The following is a 22,190-nucleotide window of genomic DNA, read 5'->3' as shown; positions in this document are numbered from 1 at the left end:
ATCACATATCACTTTTTCACACATTTTATATTAAATGTTTAACATAAAACTCACAATTGGTTAACAACAAAATTTATTCTTAAATTATCTCCAATGAACACACTATCTTATCAAACACTGATTCATTTGACCAAGATTTTCATTAAAAGTAATTATATTTTAGATATCTTTTAAAAGTATTATTTTCATTTTTATAAAATTACTTTAATACAAACCTATTTTAGTTAAATATATATCAGAAAATCATATCTAATTTTTAATAATGTGATGTAATTTAATTTGACATATATCAATGTGAGATTCAATGGATTTATTATATCAAAATAAAAAGTTTCTATTTTTATAAAAATTGTTAGAACTTTGTTTCACACATTGTAAAACTTTTAATATAATGTTCTGGTTTTTTCGATTTTATATTCCAAAAAATAAATAAATTTATTAATATTATTATAGAGAAATTGTCTAGAATACAATTTACATAATAGCACTTTTCATGTTTACGCTAACCAGTTTTACCACTATTTTTAATGAATGTTTAGATTTGAAGGTTTAGGATCTAGGGTTTAGATTTGATGTTTTAGGGTTTAGGGTATATAGTTTAGGGCTTAGAGTTGAGGATTTAGGGTTTATAGTTGATGTTTTAGGGTTTAGGGTATTGAATTTAAGGTATAGAGTTTAGGGTGTAGAGTTGAGTATTTAGGGTTTAGGGTTTAGAGTTGGGGTTTAGGATTTAGAATTTGAGGTTAGAATTTTGAAAAGTATATAAAAACAATGATATAAGAGTCTTTAACATTTTTATAAATAAGGTATTTTTGCAAGTGTGTCTTTAGTGGTGGTAAAGATGAATAATGGTACTTTCAAAGTGGTATTTTTGAAAATTCCCCGTTATTTTAAACGACTTACCATACAATTTATGTTTTTAAATAATTTATAAACTCGCAATATGATGCATTAATAGTTATTACAATTATTTTATTAGAGTTATATGTTTTATATATGTATATTATGACTTATATAGGAAAGTAAATCTTTTTACAAATGTTTATAATAGAAAATTAAGCTAGTTTATTTATTTTATTAACCATTTTTAACAACATACTTCATATAACTTATAAATAGACTATTATTGCAAAAAACAAATGATGAAGTACTATATATAATTTCCATAATTGCTACTATTGAATACTCTAAATGATTATGCATAATAATATATAAATAGTTTGGAAACTAACATTAATCGGTTCTAAGATTTTTTTATATTTGATTAAAATAAATGAAAATAAAAAAAAAATCATTGAGAAATGAAAATATAAGAATTTCGCTCAAATTATAAGAATTTTCTCAAAGCTTCTATAAATGACTTAGAACCTCTTATAATAATTTAAAACATCTGACAAGCCAATATAAATAATTTTATAAATATATTATAATTTTATAAATGATTTATAAAGCATGCATGGAATTTATTAGACATTAATAGTTATATAAAATCATTATATCAATTCAAATAAACATTTTTGTTTATTATTTTATGTAATTTATAAATATATAAAAAATTTGATCAAATTATTACTCTTTCATAGTTTCAACAATTCGTAAATAATTGTTTCTAATATTATGTAGATTATTTAGAAAGTGGTAATTGAATTATCCTTTCCTCTTAGATATAATTATAATAATAAAATTAAAAATCATCGGTCAATCAAATTATAACAATTGGAAGAGTTCATTTAGGATCAACACGTAATAAAAAATTACTTATGTGACTTCTCAATCAATATATAATATGATTTCTATTTTTATAAATAATTTATAACATTTTATAAATTATTTTAAAATTCTGATAAATTTATTTTGTAAACAACGATAAATAATTTAAAAATAATATTAACAAACATGTTTGGATTTTTGTAGTATTTAAAATAGTTATTATATAATTATATTTGAATACAATTTATCAAGTAGAGTATAAAACTATTATAATTGTCTTATATAAAAATTCGTTCATTATATTTTATAGTTTATAAATATTTAAAGTAATAAATAAAACATTATTAATCTTTCTATAATTTAGAGAATTAGTTGCCATAAATTGTTATTTGTAATATTCTTTAGACTATATGGCAAATGATGTTAAATGAGTTTAGATTTACCTTAAATTTTTAGATCTAATTTAAATAAATAAAAATTAAAAACAGTCGACCAATCAAATTAACAATTTCTTGAAATTTTACTTATGAGTGACACCTTACCAAAAATTACTAAAGTGATTTTTCATTTAATATATGGGAGGATGTTATAATTTGATTGGTTGTAAAATACGACATGGCTTTGATGACTTGCACTAAGAAGTCAAATGTGATTCAATTTAACATACAAATAGGTTATAGGAAATTGTTGACTGACATGGCAAATTCAAGATATAAGTTTATTGTAGTCCAATCAAATAATTTAAATATACATAACTTGCGTATTCAGAAAATAAAGAGCGTGTTAAATAGTAAATGAGGGCGTCTTTGATTGTCAAAGAAAAGGCGGGATGTGGCAGAAGCGTAAATGAAATGTACAACAGTCAAATAATATTTTGACCGCCATGACGAGAAGCAAAGAAATGGCGACAGTGGCAGAAGCGTAATAATCCGAAAAAGAAAGGAGCGTTTGTGGAAGGCAAATTTTCCCAAAAAGAAAGAAGAAAAAAAGATTCTCTCATTCGTCTTCTCAAAAATTGAAAAAACAAAAAGTTTATGTGCTCATAACTGTTCTCCCACATAAGTCCAAAACAAATCACTTTATTCTTCTTCTTCAATCTCTCTCCCTCCCTCGCATCGATTTTCAATTTCGTAATCTTTGCCATCGTTGAAACGCACAGAGATAGAGAGAGAGATAGAGAGCTCCTCCTCCTCTCTTTTGTTTCCTTGATCTCGATTCTCCCCAGCACAGTTCCGTCTCCAGGTACAACTTCAATTCTCGATGATTTTTGGTAGCTTCCGCGTGGTTTAGATAATTGTTGATATGAGCAAGTACTTAGGTCGCTCGCTTGATTCTTCGATTTAGTTTACGCTAGTGTTTGATGATGAACTGATCATCAACATAATCACTTTCTTTTTCTTTGCCGATGATGATTTTCTTTACTCATTTGATTTAGTTCCTTTGCTTCTTCTTTTTTTTTCTCAAGATTATTTCAGATTTTGATAAATTTCACATCTGCAGTTAATCAAATCATACCGAGGTTATCGCTGATCTCTCGCAGTTTCGGGTAAACAAGCGAGATAGAGTTTATAAGGTAAATCAATGTCCCTTTTCACATTTGCTTGTTTTTGCCGCTCTCTTTCCATAGGAAATTGATACATTAGATTTTGCTATCAATTCATCTTTTGATTACTAACTGCTTTGGATTTGTCACTAAGCTTCCACAAATTTATTACTCAGAATTATACATTGATCTTTTCTCTTATCCATACAGGCTAAATCCGTTAAGTTGATTTTCTCTGGATCTTCCCGGGAGCTCTAAGGGAAAAAGGGGTAAGAGAAACTAGATACCCCTCCCTATTTTTACCGTTTTGCTAGCAGTAAATTCCTTTTTCTAAAATATAATATATGCTTATTTAAGATCGGATCGAGATTGGTTTATTTGAAACTGTATTATTTATGTAGTTTGTTAAAAGGGGTAACATAAGAACAAAAAGTAACAACTCATATTTTCTGAGCTATGATAGCTGTCTTTTATCGTTCGTTCTAGACGTTTGTGCTTTTCCAAATTTGCTGAGGTGGCTCCACATGATATTTCTTGTCTCACCCTATACCATGAGTTACCAACTTAGACCCGGCACTGTAAAGGGATTAGCGTTAATCCGTATTCTCATTATAATTTACGTTTTATACATCTTCTGTTCTGTATAAGTAAGCCTTATCACTTGGTATGAAGTCTCAGAACTAGTAAGAAATACTGAATGATTCAAGGTTCGGGTCCATGGTGATCTACCGATATTCTTTGCGGGACCCACAAGTTATATTATTGCCTGCATACCTTGTCAGAGTTCTTTATTATTATATCCTCTCTCTGCTGAAACCAAGATGCGAACCTATGCAGCCAAATTTATTATTAGTTTAGTAATGTGCTTGTAGTATTATACTATATATTTACGGGAATGGATGTGAAAAGGATGTTACCTCTTTTCTTATTACATAATGGCATTTAACTAATCTTATTATATTATGAATGTTCTGCTAATCTTAACGTTTCTTCTGATATGTTTCTCTGTGTATTTTTCACAGATGAATGAATATTGGGTTCCCAAAACCTCTTGTTGTTAAGTTGAACAAGTAGTTGGAGAGACGAATAAAGAGACATGAGAAAGCATCTGTTTAGAGAGACCTTGAAGTCTTTCTTTGAGCCTCATTTTGATCATGAGAAAGGTGAAATGCTTAAAGGAACCAAATCTGGTAATTTTCCTACAATACTATGTTTTGTTTCACATGTCCAATGAAATCCGTAGCTCTTGGTTTGATAAATACTTACGTGAAAAGTATTTTTATCATCTGGTACAGAAATAGATGAAAAGGTGAAGAAAATCTTGGGAATGGTTGAGAGTGGAGACATCGATGAAGATAAATCTAAACGACAAGAGGTTTCCGAGTTAGTGAATGAATTCTACAAGGAGTACCAGTCACTATATCACCAGTACGATGATCTAACGGGAGTGATTAGGAAGAAGGTCCACGAGAAAGGAGAAAACTCTTCTTCATCAAGCTCAGACTCGGATTCTGACCATTCTTCGAAGAAGGAGACCAAGAAAAATGGAAAAGTAGAGACAGATGGCTTGAAGCAACAAATCGAAACTGCGAATCAGGAAACTGCTAATCTGAGAAATAAGTTGACAGCGAGCGTTGAAGAAAAAGAAGCAGTAGATTCTGAGCTTGAAGCAGCTTTGGTGAAGTTAAAAGAATCAGAAGAGATCATCAGCAATCTGAAACTTGAAACTGAGAAGTTAGAGGGCGAAAAGACAACAGCTTTGAGTGATAGCCGAGAACTACGTCAGAAACTGGAAGTTGCTGGCATAACAGAAACTGATCTGAACCAGAAGCTAGAAGATATGAAAAAAGAAAGAGATCAACTGCAAACTGAGATAGACATTGGTATCAAAAGATTTCAAGAAGCTGAAAAAATTGCAGAAGACTGGAAAACAACGAGTGACCAACTTAAAGATGAAGCTACTGATTTCAAGCAGCAGCTAGAAGCAGCAGAACAGCGAGTTTCTGATCTGACCCGCGGAATGAGTAGTGCAGAGGAAGAGAACAAATCTCTATCCTTGAAAGTTACAGAGCTTTCCGGTGAGATCCAACAGGCACAGAAAACCATACAAGAACTCACTTCCGAATTGGGAGAGGTGAAAGAAAAATACAAGGAAAAGGAGAGTGAGCACTCTAGTTTGGTGGAGTTACATGAGACCCATGAGAAAGAATCATCCAGTCAAGTCAGAGAATTAGAAGCACGAGTAGAATCATCAGAGAAGTTGATTGCAGATTTAACCCAAAACCTGAATAATGCAGAGGAAGAGAAGAAACTGCTCTCCCAGAGAATCTCAAAGGCGCAGAACACCATACAAGAACTCATGTCTGAGTCTGAACAGCTGAAACAGAGCCACAGTGTGAAAGAGAGAGAAATTTTCGGTTTGAAGGACATCCATGAGACTCATCAGAGAGAATCATTCACCCGAACCAGTGAATTAGAAGCTCAACTGGAATCCTCAGACAAGCGGGTCTCAGATTTAAGTGCGAGTCTGAAGGCTACAGAAGACGAAAACAAAGCTATCTCCTCGGAAAATGCTGAAACTCTGGACAAGCTTGAACAGGCGCAAAAGACTATACATGAACTCATGGCTGAACTGGGGGAGTTGAAAGACCGACACAAAGAGAAAGAGAGCGAGCTTTCTAGTTTGGTGGAGATACACGAAGCGCATCAGAGAGATTCAACAAGTCGAGTGAAAGAGTTAGAAGCGCTGGTGGGATCAGCAGAGCAACAGGTTGCAGATATGAAGCAGAGTTTGTACAATGCAGAGGAAGAGAAAAAACTGCTCTCTCAGAAAATCTCAGATATTTCTACCGAGATTACAGAGGCACAAAACACCATACATGAACTCAAGTCTGAGTCTGGACAGTTGAAAGAGAGCCACGGTGAGAAAGAGAGGGAACTTTCTGGTTTAAGGGACATCCATGAGACTCATCAAAGAGAATCAACCACCCGAGTAAGTGAATTAGAAGCTCAACTAGAATCATCGGAACAGCGTGTCTCAGAGATGAGTGTGAGCCTGGAGGCTGCAGAGGAGGAGAACAAAGCTATATCATCGAAAATTTTGGAAACTACAGACAAGCTCGAACAGGCACAGAACACCATTGAAGAACTAATCGCTGAATTGGAAGAGATAAAAGAAAGGTACAAGGAAAAGGAGAGTCAGCATTCTAGTTTGGCGGAGTTACATGAGACCCAGCTTAGAGAATCAGCGAGTCATGTAAAACAATTAGAAGCGCAAGTGGAAGCATCAGAGAAATTGGTTGCAGATTTGAGCCAAAGCTTGAACAATGCAGAGGAAGAGAAAAAGCTGTTATCTCAGAAAATATCAGAAATCTCCAAAGAGATTCAAGAGGCGCAGAACACCATACAAGAACTTGTGTCTGAGTCTGAACAGTTGAAAGAGAGCCACAGTGTGAAAGAAAGAGAATTCTCGGGTTTAAGGGACATCCATGAAACTCACCAGAGAGAATCATCTACTCGCACGAGTGAGTTAGAAGCTCAACTGAAATCATCAGAACAGCGGGTCTCAGAGTTGAGTGCGAGTCTGAATGTTTCAGAGGAAGAAAGCAAGTCCATGTCCTCGAAGATCTTGGAAACTTCAGACGAGCTCAAACAGACGCAGAACAAGGTACAAGAACTAATGGCTGAATTGGCAGAGTCGAAAAGTATACACATACAAAAAGAAAGTGAGCTTTCTAGTTTGGTGGAGGTACACGAGGCACATAAGAGAGATTCATCAAGTCGAGTGAAAGAATTAGAAGCACTGGTGGAATCAGCAGAGCAACGAGTTAACGATTTGAACCAGAGCCTGAACAGTGCTGAGGAGGAGAAGAAAATGTTATCTCAACGAATTTCAGAAATGTCGAATGAGATCAAGCAGGCGGAGAACACCATACAAGAACTCATGTCTGAGTCTGGACAGTTAAAAGAGAGCCACAGTGAGAAAGACAAGGAACTTTTCAGTTTGAGGGATATCCATGAGACTCATCAGAGAGAATCATCCACTCAACTAAGAGATTTAGAAGCGCAACTGAAGTCATCTGAACAAAGGGTTTCTGACCTGAGTGAAAGTCTGAGGATTGCAGAGGAAGAAAACAAAACCCTGTCGACTAAAATCTCAGATACTTCAGAGGAGCTCGAAAGGGTACAGGTCACGTTACAGGAACTCACAGTTGAGTCAAGCAAACTGAAAGAGCAGCTTGCTGAGAAAGAAGCTGAACTTTTACATCTGACAGAGAAGGAAAGCAAATCACAGGTGCAAACTAAAGAGCTAGAAGCAACAGTAGCGACCCTTGAGCTGGAGCTACAGTCAGTTCGTGCTCGTACAGTAGATCTTGAGACAGAGATTGCAGGCAAGACCACTGAAATTGAGCAACTGGAAGCGCAAAACAGAGAAATGGTTGCTAGAATCTCGGAACTTGAGAAGACAATGGACGAGAGAGGAACTGAACTCTCTGCTTTAACCCAAAAACTTGAGGATAACGAGAAGCAATCATCGTCCACAATCGAGAGTTTGACAGCTGAGATCGATGGCCTAAGAGTAGCACTAGATTCAGTGTCTCTTCAAAAAGAAGAGTTAGAGAAACTAATGGAGAGCAAAGGCGATGAAGCTTCAATTCAGATTAAGGGTTTGATCGATGAGATCAATGGTCTGGGCCAGAAAGTAGCGTCACTTGAAAGCCAGAAAGCAGAACTTGAGATTCAACTTGAAAGGAAGTCCAAGGAGAGCTCTGAATATATGAGTCAGATTACAAATCTAAAAGAGGAGATCATAAGCAAGGTCAAAGATAACGATAATATTCTAGAAGAGAGAAATGGTTTAGCTGAGAAGATCAAGGGTCTTGAAGTTGAGATAGAGACTCTACGGAAACAGAGAAGTGAGCTTGATGAGGAGCTAAGAACTAAAACAGAAGAGATGGTTCAAATGCGCGATAAGATTAACGAATCATCGGCTGAAACAGTGGCCTTAACGGAACAGATAAACAATCTGCAGCACGAACTTGATTCACTGCAGGTGAAGAAGAGTGAAACCGAAGCAGAGCTTGATAGAGAGAAGCAAGAGAAATCAGAATTGTCTAATCAGATCACTGAAGTCAAAAGAGCATTGGTAGAGCAAGAAACTGCTTACAATATGCTGGGAGAGGAACACAAAGAGATCAACCAACTGTTAAAAGAACGGGAGGAGTCACTTAATAAGCTAGCAGAAGATCACAAAGAAGCCCAAAAATTGTTGGAGGAGACAGGCAATGAAGTAACATCCAGAGATTCTGCAATCGCAGGTCATGAAGAAACGATGGAGAGTTTACGTAACGAGCTGGAAATGAAAGGAGAAGAGATAGAAGCTCTCGTGGAGAAAATCAGTAACATCGAGGTTAAGCTTCGTTTATCGAACCAGAAACTGAGGGTAACCGAACAGATGTTAACAGAGAAAGAGGAAACTTTCAGAAGAGAAGAAGCTAAGCACATAGAGGAACAAGCATTGCTTGAGAAAAGCCTCACGGTGACTCATGAGACATATCGAGGTATGATAAAAGCGATAGCTGAGAAAGTGAACGCAACACTTGATGGGTTTCAATCAGTGTCGGAAAAAATCACGGAGAAGCAAGGAAAGTACGAGAAGACGGTAATGGAGGCATCTAAATTACTGTGGACTGCTACAAATTGGGTGATAGAGAGGAATCACGAGAAGGAGAAGATAAAGAAAGAGATGGAGAGGAAAGAAGAGGAGATAAAGAAGCTTGGAGAAAAGGTACGAGAAGATGAAAAGGAGAAGGAGACGATGAAGGAGACTTTGATGGGACTTGGAGAAGAGAAAAGAGAAGCTATAAGGCAATTATGTGTGTGGATAGACCACCATAGAGGTCGCTGTGAATATCTTGAAGAGATTTTGTCTAAGACTGTTGTGGCTCGAGGACAAAGACAGTCGCAGCGAGCCTAAGAGCTCGTGTCATCATCGGAGACCGTACGGTACGTTGCATTTCTTTCCCCACCTTACATGAATTCAAACAATGTATATGTGGTTCTTAGGTTCTGGTCAAACAAGAAGTTGAACTTTCGGAAAACTTCTGGTCGAGAGGATATTTTTGGTGTGTTTGTGTAATTCCTTTTGCATTAATATTCGTTGGCCCTGTGTTTGTTGCTGTAGTTTTTGTAAGTCAAATTGTTCTTTTTTTCTTTGTGGGCAAAGTTTGTTTGGTGGTGGGATTTAATGGGAACTAGATTTTGACCCGCCCTTAAAAGGGCGGGTATATGTTTTGTTTTACATTTAAAAAAAATAATTTTAATATATGTATTTTAGTTATATTTATGTTTTTATTGTATAGTATTTCTTTTAATGATTAATAAGATGTTTTAATCAATACTATTAAATTTGGAACATGTCCAATTGATATTAGTTGAGTTCAATTTAAAATATACCCGTCTTGATAAAAAACAGGAACATGACCTATTGATATATATGCGATCCAACTATTTTAATACAATTATTAAAATCTTTTATTAATAATTTTTAAAAATATTATATAATGAAAACACAAATTTTAAATTTATAAAAATATAAGACAGAAAATATACCCGCCCTTTAAAAACGGATCAAAATCTAGTCAATACTATTAATATAAGAACATGACCTATTGATATAAGTGTGGTCCAACTATTTTAACACAATTATTAAAATCTCTTATTAATTTTTTAAGAGAAATATTATGCAAAGAAAAACACAAATACAACTAAAAACACAAATATAAATATATTTTTTTTTAAATGTAAAAGAAAAAATATATCCGCACTTAAAATGTCTGGTATATTTTTTGTTTCTGAGAGGGCGGGTATATTCTGTTTTATAATATATTTTATAGAAATTTAATTTAATTTTATATTTGTGTCTTTATTTATAATTATATTTGTGTTTTTTGTAAGCATATTTGTGTTTTCTTATTATATTTGTGTAAAAGCTTTTAAAAAGAAAAACTATTACTAAAAAAAAAGTCTTCAAGATTTCAAAAATTATATATGGTCGTTTTTGTTAAGTAACAAATCGAAGAGAAAAAAAATGATTCTTGGAATGTTCGTATCTTGCACCATTTGCATGTTTATTTAATTTTAGCTTTTGTTTGATTAAATAAAATATATGGAAGCAGTTACAAAAGTAGAAAAATCGATTATTGGGGGAAGTTAAAGGTGGTTATATCCACAATATCAATATATATATCAATATAGTTATATTTAAAATGTATATATTATTAAAATTTTAAATTGGACATAACTTACTATCAATTGGACATGCTGAAGAATTAATAGAATAGATAAAGGGCTTCACAGAAATGAATTTGATATTTTACTTTTGGAGGGTGGGATTGTACAGAACGAATGATTAATGTTGTTGGTGTGATAGTATTATTCGTCTTCACTATCTGTTAGATGCTCCATTATTATTAGATAATTGTTGCTCTTGGTGAGAAAAGAATATCATGCATACTTACCGCTTGATGAGCCTTGGAGCCATACTCCAAAAATCAGCTCGCAGCGCGGACTGCTGCTTGCAACTGGCCTGCATACACGGCATCGAATTCATTTCGAGCTCTGTACACCATATATCACACTATAAGACCACTGTGCAAGTCCAAATATTTTAGGTGACTGATGGAAACTTCAACAAAAAACGTGTTTGTTTGCGTCCACTATGCGACAAGCCAAGAACCAATCAAACTGCAACTTTTCAAATTTTCATACGTATAGCCTCTTTTTGTGAGTGTGTTCATACTCATAGTTTGAAACTATATATATATTTAAAAAAGAAAAGTCAGACGTCGTTGTGATCAAACTTTGATGTTAATGTGAGATCATACTTCTAATTGCTGTTCATCTCAATCATTTGTTATTATATTTTTCTTGTCTTTTTGATACTAAGAAGTTTACTGGTTTTTGTTTTACCGTTACCACTGTGTTTTACAACAATCACAAAAGACACTGTACACTACCATTTCCAAATCTTTTTTTCAATAAATGTTTGCTATTACGGACATTTACATGAGGATAAATAAAAACAAATTAAAAATTATATAAATATAAAATATAAAAATAAAATATATAATTAATTTGTTAATATTAAAATAATATATATACACCAAAGTATATATAAATACTAATATTAGTATATATATTATGTTTGTCAAAAAAGTATATATATATATATTATATTTTAATTTATATTGTAAACTTTAAAACTAAAAATATTTGTATAATTTTTAATATATTAATATATATACATATATAGAAATACACAAATGAAATACATTTAATAATATTAATTTATAAATATATTCTTATACTTGTTATAGTAATATGATTTTAAATACTTTTATAATTATATACAATATTAATTTATTATTTAACCGCTGCTACCTTTGGTAGTTAACTAATTATAATTATTTTACAAATACATAAATTTATTAACACAGTCGTTTAATAACACTAAAAATTGCAACCTTTAGCACTTAAAAATTTCCGCAGATACCTGAGGAGATCTTCGATGAAGCAGAGCTATTGTGGAAAAGCTATGTGGTGGGCTATTTCATTGGAGATGCACCCCATGTAAGTCCGATTCACGCAACAGTCAATCGCATATGGTCTACTCCAAAGGCGGGCTCGGATATTGATGTTCAGTTCATCGAAAAGAACACAGTTCTATTTCATATTGAAAACAGTCAGATGAAGAACATGGTGATACAAAGGAAGTATTGGCATATTGCGGATGTTCTCTTGGTAGTGAATGTCTGGTCTCCAGAGTCTGCTATGCACCCACCAGATCTTTCGGCTATGCCATTGTGGGTAGATCTTAAGGGAGTTCCAAACAACCTTTATTCCCACAAGGGTTTGAAGTGTTTGTCTAAGGCAGTGGGTCACTTTGTGAAGCTTCACCCGAGTACGGAGAAGTGTGTGAGGCTGGATGTAGCACGAGCACTAGTGGAGGTTAACTTGCATCAACCATTGGTGGAGAAAATTTCTTTTAAAGATAACGCTGGTGCCGACCAGGAAGTTGAAGTTAATTTTCTTTGGCTTCCCCCGCCCCCCCCCCCCCCCTTAAAGGGCAAGACTGTGTAAGCAAGGAAATCAAAATTTTACAGAAGAAGACGGAGGAGAACTCAGTTTCTGAGTTCGCTGATATGCCTCAGTGGGGAAGAAAAGATAGGAGATAAGGGTGGAGAAACAGAGGGCAGTCAGATAGTAGTAGTGGGAAAAGAAATGGTAAAGGAAGGCAATGTTTTGGAGAATTTAATACATGATCTGGAAATCCTAACTCCGGTTCTAACAACAACATGTCTGCGTTAGAAGGTATTAAGCTCATAAAGCCAACTACTGAAGTCTTTCACAGTGCTGAGGTTGATGAATGGGAAAATGGAAGAGGATTGAAATCAGGCAGTGATACAATAACAAAAGGGGACGTTCAGATATCTCATTCGCGGTTCAGCCCTTTACAGGGTATAGATGAAGAGGAGGAAGAGAATTTGGAGGGCAATGGAAAAGAGGTTGAGAAGGGTGAGATTCTTGAGAATAAAACGGAAGGGGTGTCTGGTCAGGGCGTACAGACATCAACACGGGGCAGGAAACCAGCTGCGGTTAAGAAGCAGGTACGAGGGAAAATTGTTCGCACTAAAGACCTGATATTTGGTGGTAAGCAAGGGACATCAAAAAAAGCTTCCAATAGGAAGCAATGACGTCTTTTTTTTGCATGGAACATGCGTGGTTTCAACTTACCACGCAAGCATAGAACCCTCAGAACATGGTTACAAGCGGAGAAGCCTTCTTTTGGTTGTTTAGTGGAGACGAGAGTACATGAGTCAAGTCATGAGATGTGCATGAATGCTGCTATGCCTGGTTGGAACTCTCTTACAAACTACAGTTATCATCCTTTGGGCAGAATCTGGGTTTGCTGGACTGATCAGATGGTAGTTACGAAACTGCATATGAGTGCACAGGTAATCACTTGTGCAATTCAGGTACCGAGCACTGGAGAACAGTTTATCTGCTCTGCCGTATATGCGTTCAATACAGTAGCGGATATAACTCATTTGTGGGAAGAATTGCGAGGTACAAGAGCAGCTTATGAACATTTAAATCATCCTTGGATATTGATCGGTGACTTCAATGAAACCTTAGCATCAAGTGAGCACTCCAGGGCGTTGGATTATCGAAGAGACCAAACAGGCATGAGACACTTTCAGGAAGCAGTGACTGATTGCTCAGTAATGGACCTGCCCTATACAGGTGCTTTGTTTACATGGTGGAACAACAGGGTGGAGGATCCTATAGGGAAAAAATTGGATAGAGCACTGGTTAATCAAAGTTGGTTGAGTAGATATCCTCTGTCCTCGGCGCATTTCGAAGCAGGAGGAATATCAGATCATGCACGGTGCTTGATTCGAACGGCAGGAATCACTAATGATGCTAGGAAGCCGTTTCGTTTTTTCAACTATCTGGCTGAGCATAAGGATTTTTTGCCTACAGTAAAGAGAGTATGGGACACGACTGAAATTCTTTATCCATCAAGAACTGCTCTCTCGCTTTCACCGGAAACTGAAGCTCCTCAAACAGCCTCTCCGTGAGCTAAATAAAACACACTATGGAGACCTGCCAGCACGTACGAAACAAGCGTATGATGAGTTGTGTGAATGTCAAAGCAGAGTACTCCTAGATCCAACGCCGGAAAATATCACAAGGGCGGCGGAGGCAGCAGTGAGATGGAATGCTTTAGCTCGTATAGAGGAAAAATTCTATAGGCAAAAGTCAGGTGTTCGATGGCTTTCTGCAGGAGATCAGAATACAAGATTTTTTCACAACATGGTGCAGACAAGGATAGCTAAAAACACGATTAGAAGTTTGACCACAGAACAAGGAGAAGTTCTTACCTCCCTTCCTGACATCAAAAGAGAGGCTGTGGCGCATTTTCAGACATTCCTACAAGGACAGGATCCGACTACTGAGGATATATATCTGGAAGCTCTGCAGGATTTGCTAACTTACAGATGTTCAGGGGATGATACAGCTGAGTTGGTGCGCCCGGTTACTGCAGCAGAGATACAACAAGCGCTTCGGTCCCTACCTAATGATAAAGTTTTGGGGCCAGACGGCTTCACTAAGGAATTTTTTATAACTGCATGGCCAATCATAGGAAGGGACTTCATTGTGGCAATACAGTCCTTCTTTATTTTTGGATTCATGCCTACTGGAGTGAATGCTGCTATCCTCACCCTGATACCTAAAACTACAACTGCGCAGACTATGAAAGATTATCGGCCAATCGCTTGTTGCAACTTCCTCTACAAGGTGATATCTAAAGTCTTAGCCAACAGATTAAAGATAATTTTTCCTGAAGCAGTAGAAGCAAATCAGTGTGCTTTCATAACTGATCGGTTACTCTTGGAAAATGTTCTACTTGCCTCTGAGCTGGTTACTGGTTATCATAAGAGTACGAACAAGGAGAAGTGTACCATCAAGTTTGATATTGCCAAAGCGTTTGATACAGTCAAATGGTCATTCATCACATCAGTTTTGCAAGCCATGGGATTGCCGGCTCAGTTCATACACTGGATCAGGTTATGTATCTCAACTGCCTCTTTTACAGTACCAGTGAATGGAAGCTTGGAGGGATTTTTTACCAGTACTAGAGGTATACGTCAAGGGTGCTCTCTTTCCCCTTATCTGTATGTTATCCTCAACAACGTCTTATCAAAGCTCCTAAACAAAGCTGTAGAAGCAGGAGAATTTGCTTATCATCCTCAGTGTCAAGGCATCAAGCTTACCCATTTGAGCTTTGCCGACGACATCCTTGTCTTCTCTAATGGTACGTCAAACTCACTATTGGGGATCATGGAAGTTATGAGGCGTTTTGCAGCCATGTCTGGATTACATATCAATGCTGCCAAGTCTTCTATATTTGCAACAGGAAGGAATATAAGTGATCTGCTAGTCACTGCATCATCTTTAAGTATTCGAGTGGGAACACTGCCTATTCGGTATTTAGGCATGCCTCTCACCACAAAGACTCTTACAAGCTATGACTATGAGCCACTTATTGACAAGATTCGTGCTAGAATGCTATGCTGGTCCAATAGGTCACTGTCATTTGCAGGAAGGTTGCAATTGATTCAATCAGTCATTACTAGCATGGTAAACTTCTGGAGCTCCGCTTTTATCCTACCAGCTAAGTGTTATGACACCATTGAAAGCATGTGTTGTGCATTTCTATGGTCTGGCTCCCCTACCCAAACTCATAAGGCTAAGGTCAGTTGGGAAGATCTCTGTTCCCCGAAGGATGAAGGTGGATTGGGAGTGAGGAAATTCAGAGACACTGCCAAAGCTTTTGCTCTAAAGCTCATATGGAGGTTATACACACAACCGTCCTCTCTATGGGCCAGTTGGGTAAATCACTATCTGCTCAAATATAACTCTTTTTGGGACGTAAGGGATGCATTGCAGGGATCTTGGATATGAGAAAGCTTTTAAAGCTGAGGGATTTGGCATATCAGTTTCTGCGGTTTGACGTTAAAATGGGAAGACATGTCATTTCTGGTTTGATGATTGGCTGGGTAAAGGGAAAATTATAAATATCACAGGCGCGGCAGGGACTACTTATCTGGGTGTTAGGCGACAGGCCAAGGTCAGTGAAGCAGTGCAAGGAAGTGAGTGGAATATCAGGGGGAGGAGAAGTCGTCGGTTTCACGATCTTTATGATTGCATTTCCGCTATTGAGCCTCCAGCTCCTGAAAAAGGACGAGATGTTATAATGTGGAAACATGGAGATGATGATTACAAACCTATTTTTTCAGCTGCGAGGACTTGGGACCAGATTAGAGTCAAGAAAAGTAAAGTGGAATGGAGCAGAGTGGTCTGGTTTACACAAGGGGTTCCACGGTTTTGTTTCATAACCTGGCTAGCCGTCAAGAACAGGTTGTCTACTGGAGATAGGATGAGGGATTGGGGAATTGTTCAGGGCTGTGAGCTTTGTGGGGAGAGAGATGAAACAAGAGAGCATCTCTTCTTCGCTTGTCCATACTCCTACACGATATGGGAGTCTTTGGCACGAAAGTTTGTGGGAAGGAATATCAACCCGGACTGGCAATGGACTTGTAAAACAGGCTGCAGCGAATGGAGGGTAAGAGCCTTGACACCATTCTTGCAAAGATATTGTTCCAAACGGAAGTGTACCACATATGGAGGGAGAGAAATACAAGGTGTCATCAACAAACTAGGAGCTCTACTGATCAACTTCGCAGACTCATAGACAAGACAGTGAGGAATAGAATTGTATCACTCACGTACAAACCATGTCACAAGCTGGCGGGATTACTTAGCAGATGGTTTGAAATCACACTTTAGTTTTTAGATCTCATCTTTACAGCTATTCTTTTTACAAGCTACAGGAGTATGTAAATAATATTTTTTTCCATGATCAATAAGTTGAAATTTCATCAAAAAAAAAAAAATTCTGCAGCCATAGTTATAACCGCTGTAATCAGACGCTAAGAATCAACCAGCTAGGTGATTTTAGTGCAATATTATCTTTTTGTAACTTGGTATTATATGAATTAAAGATCTTTTCACTATTCACAATAAATGATATATATTTGGTAGAACCATGTTACTACTTGGTGGATCTATATTCTCAATTATATGTACTTGGACGAACAAATGTTATATTAAACTAATATATCCATCCTATAAAATATATCTCCATTTGTAATTTTTTATATAGTTAATATGAATAAAATAATAAAAAGTGATGAATATTTTATCATTTCATACATCTATTATTCTAAACCATATGTACTAGGATTAATCATATTACTAGATTTTGACCCGCGCTTTTGAAGCGCGGAATATTTTACGATGAAAAATTTCACTAATAATTTAACAAATATTTTGGTTATTTTTAAAGAGTGTGTATTTAAAATATTTTGCATTTAAATCAGTATTTTTAAATTCAACCCGATTGTGATTATACCGGTTAATCTGGAGATCTGACAATTCAATTTATGTTTTTAAAATATTCATATTAAAAAATCACTAAAACCCGAGACTAACCGATTGAACTGATGGATGACCGATATGTAATCTAATTGGATTTAAATTGTAATAGTTTCATAATTTGTAATCTTATAATCAAAATTTTAAAGTTCACTATTTTGCAATTTATGAAATTATGACGTTTCTACAAAATTTTAAAGAGAAAATGATAGTTATAAAATAACTAAGATTAATTATTGTATTATTTGGAAACAATAATAGTAGTATAAAAATATATTGTTTGGAAACATTAATAGTAGTATAAAGAAATAAGTATATTGTTTGGAAATATGGATAGTAGTATAAAGAAAGGAACATTAGTGACTTAATGTATGTTTAACTATAAAGTATAAATATGTATTTAATTTAAAAACTTACAAAATAAATGTTAGGTCCAACAGAATGTTTCTGTTTTAATAAGATAAATTAATAAAATAAAAAGTCAGCCCACCATTAAAAATTCCCTGATTAGAGAGCTGAAAAAAATATTGTGGGTAAAGATCTGGCAAACCAAAGTTGGAGCATCGCTGAAGCTAGCTGAAAGTTGTCATCTATGTAAATGATGATTTGTTGCTCATGGTAGAAGAAATATATCAATTAAGTTGATGATCACATCCATTGATAGGAATTGTTGGCGGTGTAGTGAACGGTTATGTTCTGTTTTGTCCACAGTAAGTATATGTTGTTGTTTACCACCTCAATTGAATCAACTTATTATTTATCTTGCACGTTATCATTTTCAGAAGCAATTATTGATGGTTGGAAGTTTCACTCTTTATGGAGAACAAAAACAGTACACCAAAGTTAGATATATTTACTACTACATATATGGTTGAGTACCTACATATATATAGTCGTCTACAAGCAAAAGACAAAGATTTTGCTATTTTTGTGTGTTTTCACCAAATGTTTTCATTCAACTAATAATGCCTGAGATCGGCACTCTATAACTTCAGATAAGTTTTGTATCAATTAATCTGTAAAAAAAAAGTTATAGTCTCAAAAGAATTGAACTTCAGATATATAGCATAACTTTCTAAAATTTTTACTATTAAACCAAAGGACTTCCACTCATAACCAAATTTGAAAAAAACGAATCTAGATTATTACTTTATTTCTTTCTTAAGTAAAAGAAAACAAATACAGGTTAAAGGAATCTTAAAAATAAAAAAAAAATAAGTAAAAAAGAAAGATAAATTGACACGGAAAATACTCATCCCGAATAAATGGTGAAATGCATATAATGACTTCTTTTCCCACTCGGACAGGTTGTTGCTTTGTTTATTTAAAGAACCACCGATATATAAATATTAACATGTTAACAACTAACTATGAACTATTACTAGCTAACATGCATCACCACCTCAACGCTATTTCTCATCATCATCATCATCATCATCACCAGCCCCCAAGAATCACTCTCTTTTAATTCCGTATCATTCTACCTCAATGGCGGATCCTCCAAGATCCGACATGTTTCCTTCTTCTCGGCTCGATTCCGACGCCGGAGCTCTCTTTGTCCTCCAGTCAAAAGGTAATTCGATCCCTTCCGAAAGCTTTCTCCACGAATTGATTAAAATTTTGATGCCGGAGAATTTCAGGCGAGTGGTGGCACGCCGGATTTCATCTCACGACGGCGATCGTGGGACCCACGATACTGACGTTACCGTACGCGTTCAGGGGACTGGGATGGTGGTTAGGGTTTGTGTGCTTGACGACGATGGGACTCGTCACTTTCTACGCTTACTACCTCATGTCCAAGGTTCTCGATCACTGTGAAAAATCCGGCCGCCGTCATATCCGATTCCGGGAACTCGCCGCCGATGTTCTCGGTACAACGACAAAATCATATTTTCTCATAATTAAATCTTTTGCAATATTTTTTTTTCCTTATTTTGGGTAATTCCGTATACGTTGGATCAAGTTTCAGTGTAGATACTTTGACCTTTTATTTGTCCGTTAGATTTCCTGATCGCACACGTGCTTTTGGTTTTGGTTGTATTGAAGGTACCGAATTCTAATAACCGGTTTCCGGTTTCGTGTAGAATTTAATTTCTTTAGCTTGTATAGATCGGTTAGATTGCAGAAAGTTTGGTTTACCCAGTTCTTCGGTTCAGAGAATTCTTAACCAATTGGAACCAAAAACTTTTGGTTTGAGTCTCCGAGAAAAATCTAGTTGGGCTCGGTTTAATGGTCAACATAGGTGGTTATTAGGTGAATCAATACATTAGTTTTGGATTATAAATATAGATATTCTTAAAGTTGACCAGAATATTTTAAAGTTTTATAGGAGTAACTGACTGGTTATGCTATACCGGTCTATTTTAAAATTTGGACCGGTTATTGTAATGTGATTGCAGGATCAGGATGGATGTTTTATGTAGTGATATTCATTCAAACGGCTATCAACACTGGAATCGGTATTGGCGCCATTCTACTCGCAGGCCAATGTCTTGATGTAAGAAACCCAAAAAACCTTTAGTTACTTGCTAAACAAGGCACTAAGATATGTATGGATCAGATGTTTTTATTTCATCTGTTTTCTTTTAACACAGATAATGTACTCGAGTATTTTCCCACAAGGAAACTTGAAGCTCTACGAGTTCATTGCTATGGTCACAGCCGTAATGATTGTCCTGTCACAGCTCCCAAGTTTTCATTCTCTTAGACACATTAACTGTGCGTCTCTCCTTCTCAGCTTAGGCTATACTTTCCTCGTCGTTGGGGCTTGTATCAACCTAGGTACCGTGATGATTATTATTACATTAGCAGAAAAAACGACAACTAATGGTAAAGTTCGAGACTAATAGCTTTGTTTTTGGTTATGAAGGCTTGTCTAAACACGCTCCTAAACGTGAGTATTCACTCGAGCCCTCGGACTCAGGGAGAGTTTTTAGTGCCTTCACATCGATTTCAATCATTGCTGCTATTTTCGGAAATGGAATTCTACCAGAAATACAGGTGTAATATCAATTACAACATCATATGTTATGAGCTTGAGATTTATGTGATACTTAATATATATAAATGCAGGCAACTCTTGCTCCACCAGCTACAGGAAAGATGCTGAAAGGACTAATTTTGTGTTATAGTGTGATCTTCTTCACGTTTTACTCGGCTGCAGTTTCTGGTTATTGGGTATTTGGTAGTAACTCGAGCTCCAATATTCTCAAGAACCTAATGCCTGACGAAGGACCGACTCTGGCTCCTATCGTCGTCATTGGCCTAGCGGTCATCTTTATTCTTCTTCAGCTCTTCGCCATTGGCCTCGTAAGTTTTAAAATAGAGAAGTGGTCGTTACTTGGATAGCAAGAAAACACATCTTGCTGTCCAAGTTATCTTTCAATAGATCAGACATTTACAAGATTCATATTGGCAGCGAGACGAGTGGCTAACATTTAAAGGGGTTTTTTGGTAGGTGTATTCACAAGTTGCGTATGAGATAATGGAGAAGAACTCGGCGGATACAACACAAGGGATGTTCTCAAGACGCAACCTGGTGCCACGTTTGATACTAAGAACACTATATATGGCGTTCTGTGGGTTCATGGCTGCGATGCTACCCTTCTTTGGGGATATAAATGCGGTGGTAGGAGCGTTTGGGTTTATCCCACTTGATTTCGTGCTGCCAATGCTCCTATACAACATGACATATAAGCCTACGAAACGGAGCTTCACGTACTGGATAAACATGACGATAATGGTTGTGTTCACTTGTGCGGGGCTCATGGGAGCTTTCTCCTCTGTTAGGAAACTTGTTCTTGATGCTAATAAGTTCAAGTTGTTTAGTAGTGAAGTTGTTGATTAGATCGATACTTATCATATAGTATATATGGATAAATACATAGACGCACTTTTTTGTGTACCTGTTTTTTTTTTCTTTTTGGGTGAGGGTTTCTATTCAGTAATGGTTGATTTTTAGTTGGAAATTATTAATTTTTACATTTTTCTTGTTTAAATTTATCCCAGGACTTGAGAATGTTGTTGCTGATGGATTAGCCAAATCAGCCTTGTCTTCTGCTTATGTATCTCCTCCTATGGAGTTAACTCATCTTTATGGTTCTAATTATAAGTTGGTTTGACAAAAAAAAACGTTTTGTAGTTGTGGTCCTGTGGATGATGTTTCCGATGATTCCAAAAAGGATAGATCTTATAGTTTTCCGTATTTTAAAAAATGATCTTGTCCAAAATCACGCTTAAGACATCGACTTGTTTAATTCGATTTGCTTCTTTTCCTTTGATATGTTTTGTTTCTAGTTGCTGTTTTATTGCTAATTTATTTTGAATATGGCAAAGTTTTTTATTGTTCTTTTATATGCTTCTTCTAATTGGTTTGGAAAGATAAAATTTTCGGTTCAGTTGAACTGTTTAGAAAAGGTAATTGACAAATCTACTGCGAATGGTGGCGACGGGTCTTACTGGCTTCAATCATTGATGGTTCTTCATTCGATGGTGATGAAGTTCTTGATGCAAACTATGATTACTTCGAAAGGCAACATGAAGTTCTATTGAACAGTAATCTCTTTAACTCTGTTAATAGAGCAAAATAGAGAGTTGTCTTATCTCGGTGACTCCTACTGAAATAAAAGAGAATGACGATCGTTTTCAACTCACTCTGAAGCGTGGTGCTTTGGATTAATTAATATGAAGGTTATGTGATTACAATCCAGCGACAAAAAAATATGATGTTGTGGATTTTGGTTTATATTTGAAAAACTAACGGTTCAGATTTTAATCAATGTATTTTTTTCTAAATTTCAAAAAATAAAATTAAATGTAGAAAATATGAATGGTGGAATTTTTGTTGAAAACAGAAAAATAAAAATACATCAAA

General features: G+C 35.7%; 2 protein-coding genes across 2 annotated transcripts; both read left to right on the top strand.

Annotated features, from left to right (window-relative positions):
- Positions 1-2,716: 2,716 nt before the first annotated feature.
- Positions 2,717-9,599, top strand: LOC108817063 (COP1-interactive protein 1). The gene is made up of 5 exons (XM_018589660.2): positions 2,717-2,952; positions 3,211-3,283; positions 3,464-3,522; positions 4,276-4,443; positions 4,549-9,599. Exons 4-5 carry the CDS (start codon positions 4,350-4,352, stop codon positions 9,228-9,230), a joined length of 4,776 nt encoding a protein of 1,591 aa, XP_018445162.1. The 5' UTR covers positions 2,717-2,952; positions 3,211-3,283; positions 3,464-3,522; positions 4,276-4,349; the 3' UTR covers positions 9,231-9,599.
- Positions 9,600-18,648: 9,049 nt separating this feature from the next.
- Positions 18,649-21,428, top strand: LOC108814695 (probable GABA transporter 2). Its single transcript, XM_018587312.2, has 7 exons — positions 18,649-18,890; positions 18,958-19,188; positions 19,717-19,814; positions 19,912-20,098; positions 20,187-20,317; positions 20,390-20,626; positions 20,775-21,428. The coding sequence occupies exons 1-7, from the start codon at positions 18,806-18,808 to the stop codon at positions 21,162-21,164; spliced, it is 1,359 nt and encodes a 452-aa protein (XP_018442814.1). The 5' UTR covers positions 18,649-18,805; the 3' UTR covers positions 21,165-21,428.
- Positions 21,429-22,190: the final 762 nt, after the last annotated feature.

The sequence above is a fragment of the Raphanus sativus genome, chromosome 7, assembly GCF_000801105.2.
Source record: "Raphanus sativus cultivar WK10039 chromosome 7, ASM80110v3, whole genome shotgun sequence".
In the NCBI taxonomy this organism is placed as follows: domain Eukaryota; kingdom Viridiplantae; phylum Streptophyta; class Magnoliopsida; order Brassicales; family Brassicaceae; genus Raphanus; species Raphanus sativus.
The sequence above is the reverse complement of the archived record's forward strand: the minus strand, read 5'-3'. Positions and strand labels throughout refer to the sequence as shown.

Bases quoted from the DNA above. Each gene is read 5' to 3' on its own strand.
- LOC108817063 (XM_018589660.2), top strand. From the start codon at position 4,350: ATGAGAAAGCATCTGTTTAGAGAGACCTTGAAGTCTTTCTTTGAGCCT. The intron at 4,444-4,548 runs GTAATTTTCCTA...CATCTGGTACAG, and splicing joins GCTTAAAGGAACCAAATCTG to AAATAGATGAAAAGGTGAAG.
- LOC108814695 (XM_018587312.2), top strand. From the start codon at position 18,806: ATGGCGGATCCTCCAAGATCCGACATGTTTCCTTCTTCTCGGCTCGAT. The intron at 19,815-19,911 runs GTAAGAAACCCA...CTTTTAACACAG, and splicing joins TCGCAGGCCAATGTCTTGAT to ATAATGTACTCGAGTATTTT. The intron at 20,318-20,389 runs GTGTAATATCAA...ATATAAATGCAG, and splicing joins GAATTCTACCAGAAATACAG to GCAACTCTTGCTCCACCAGC.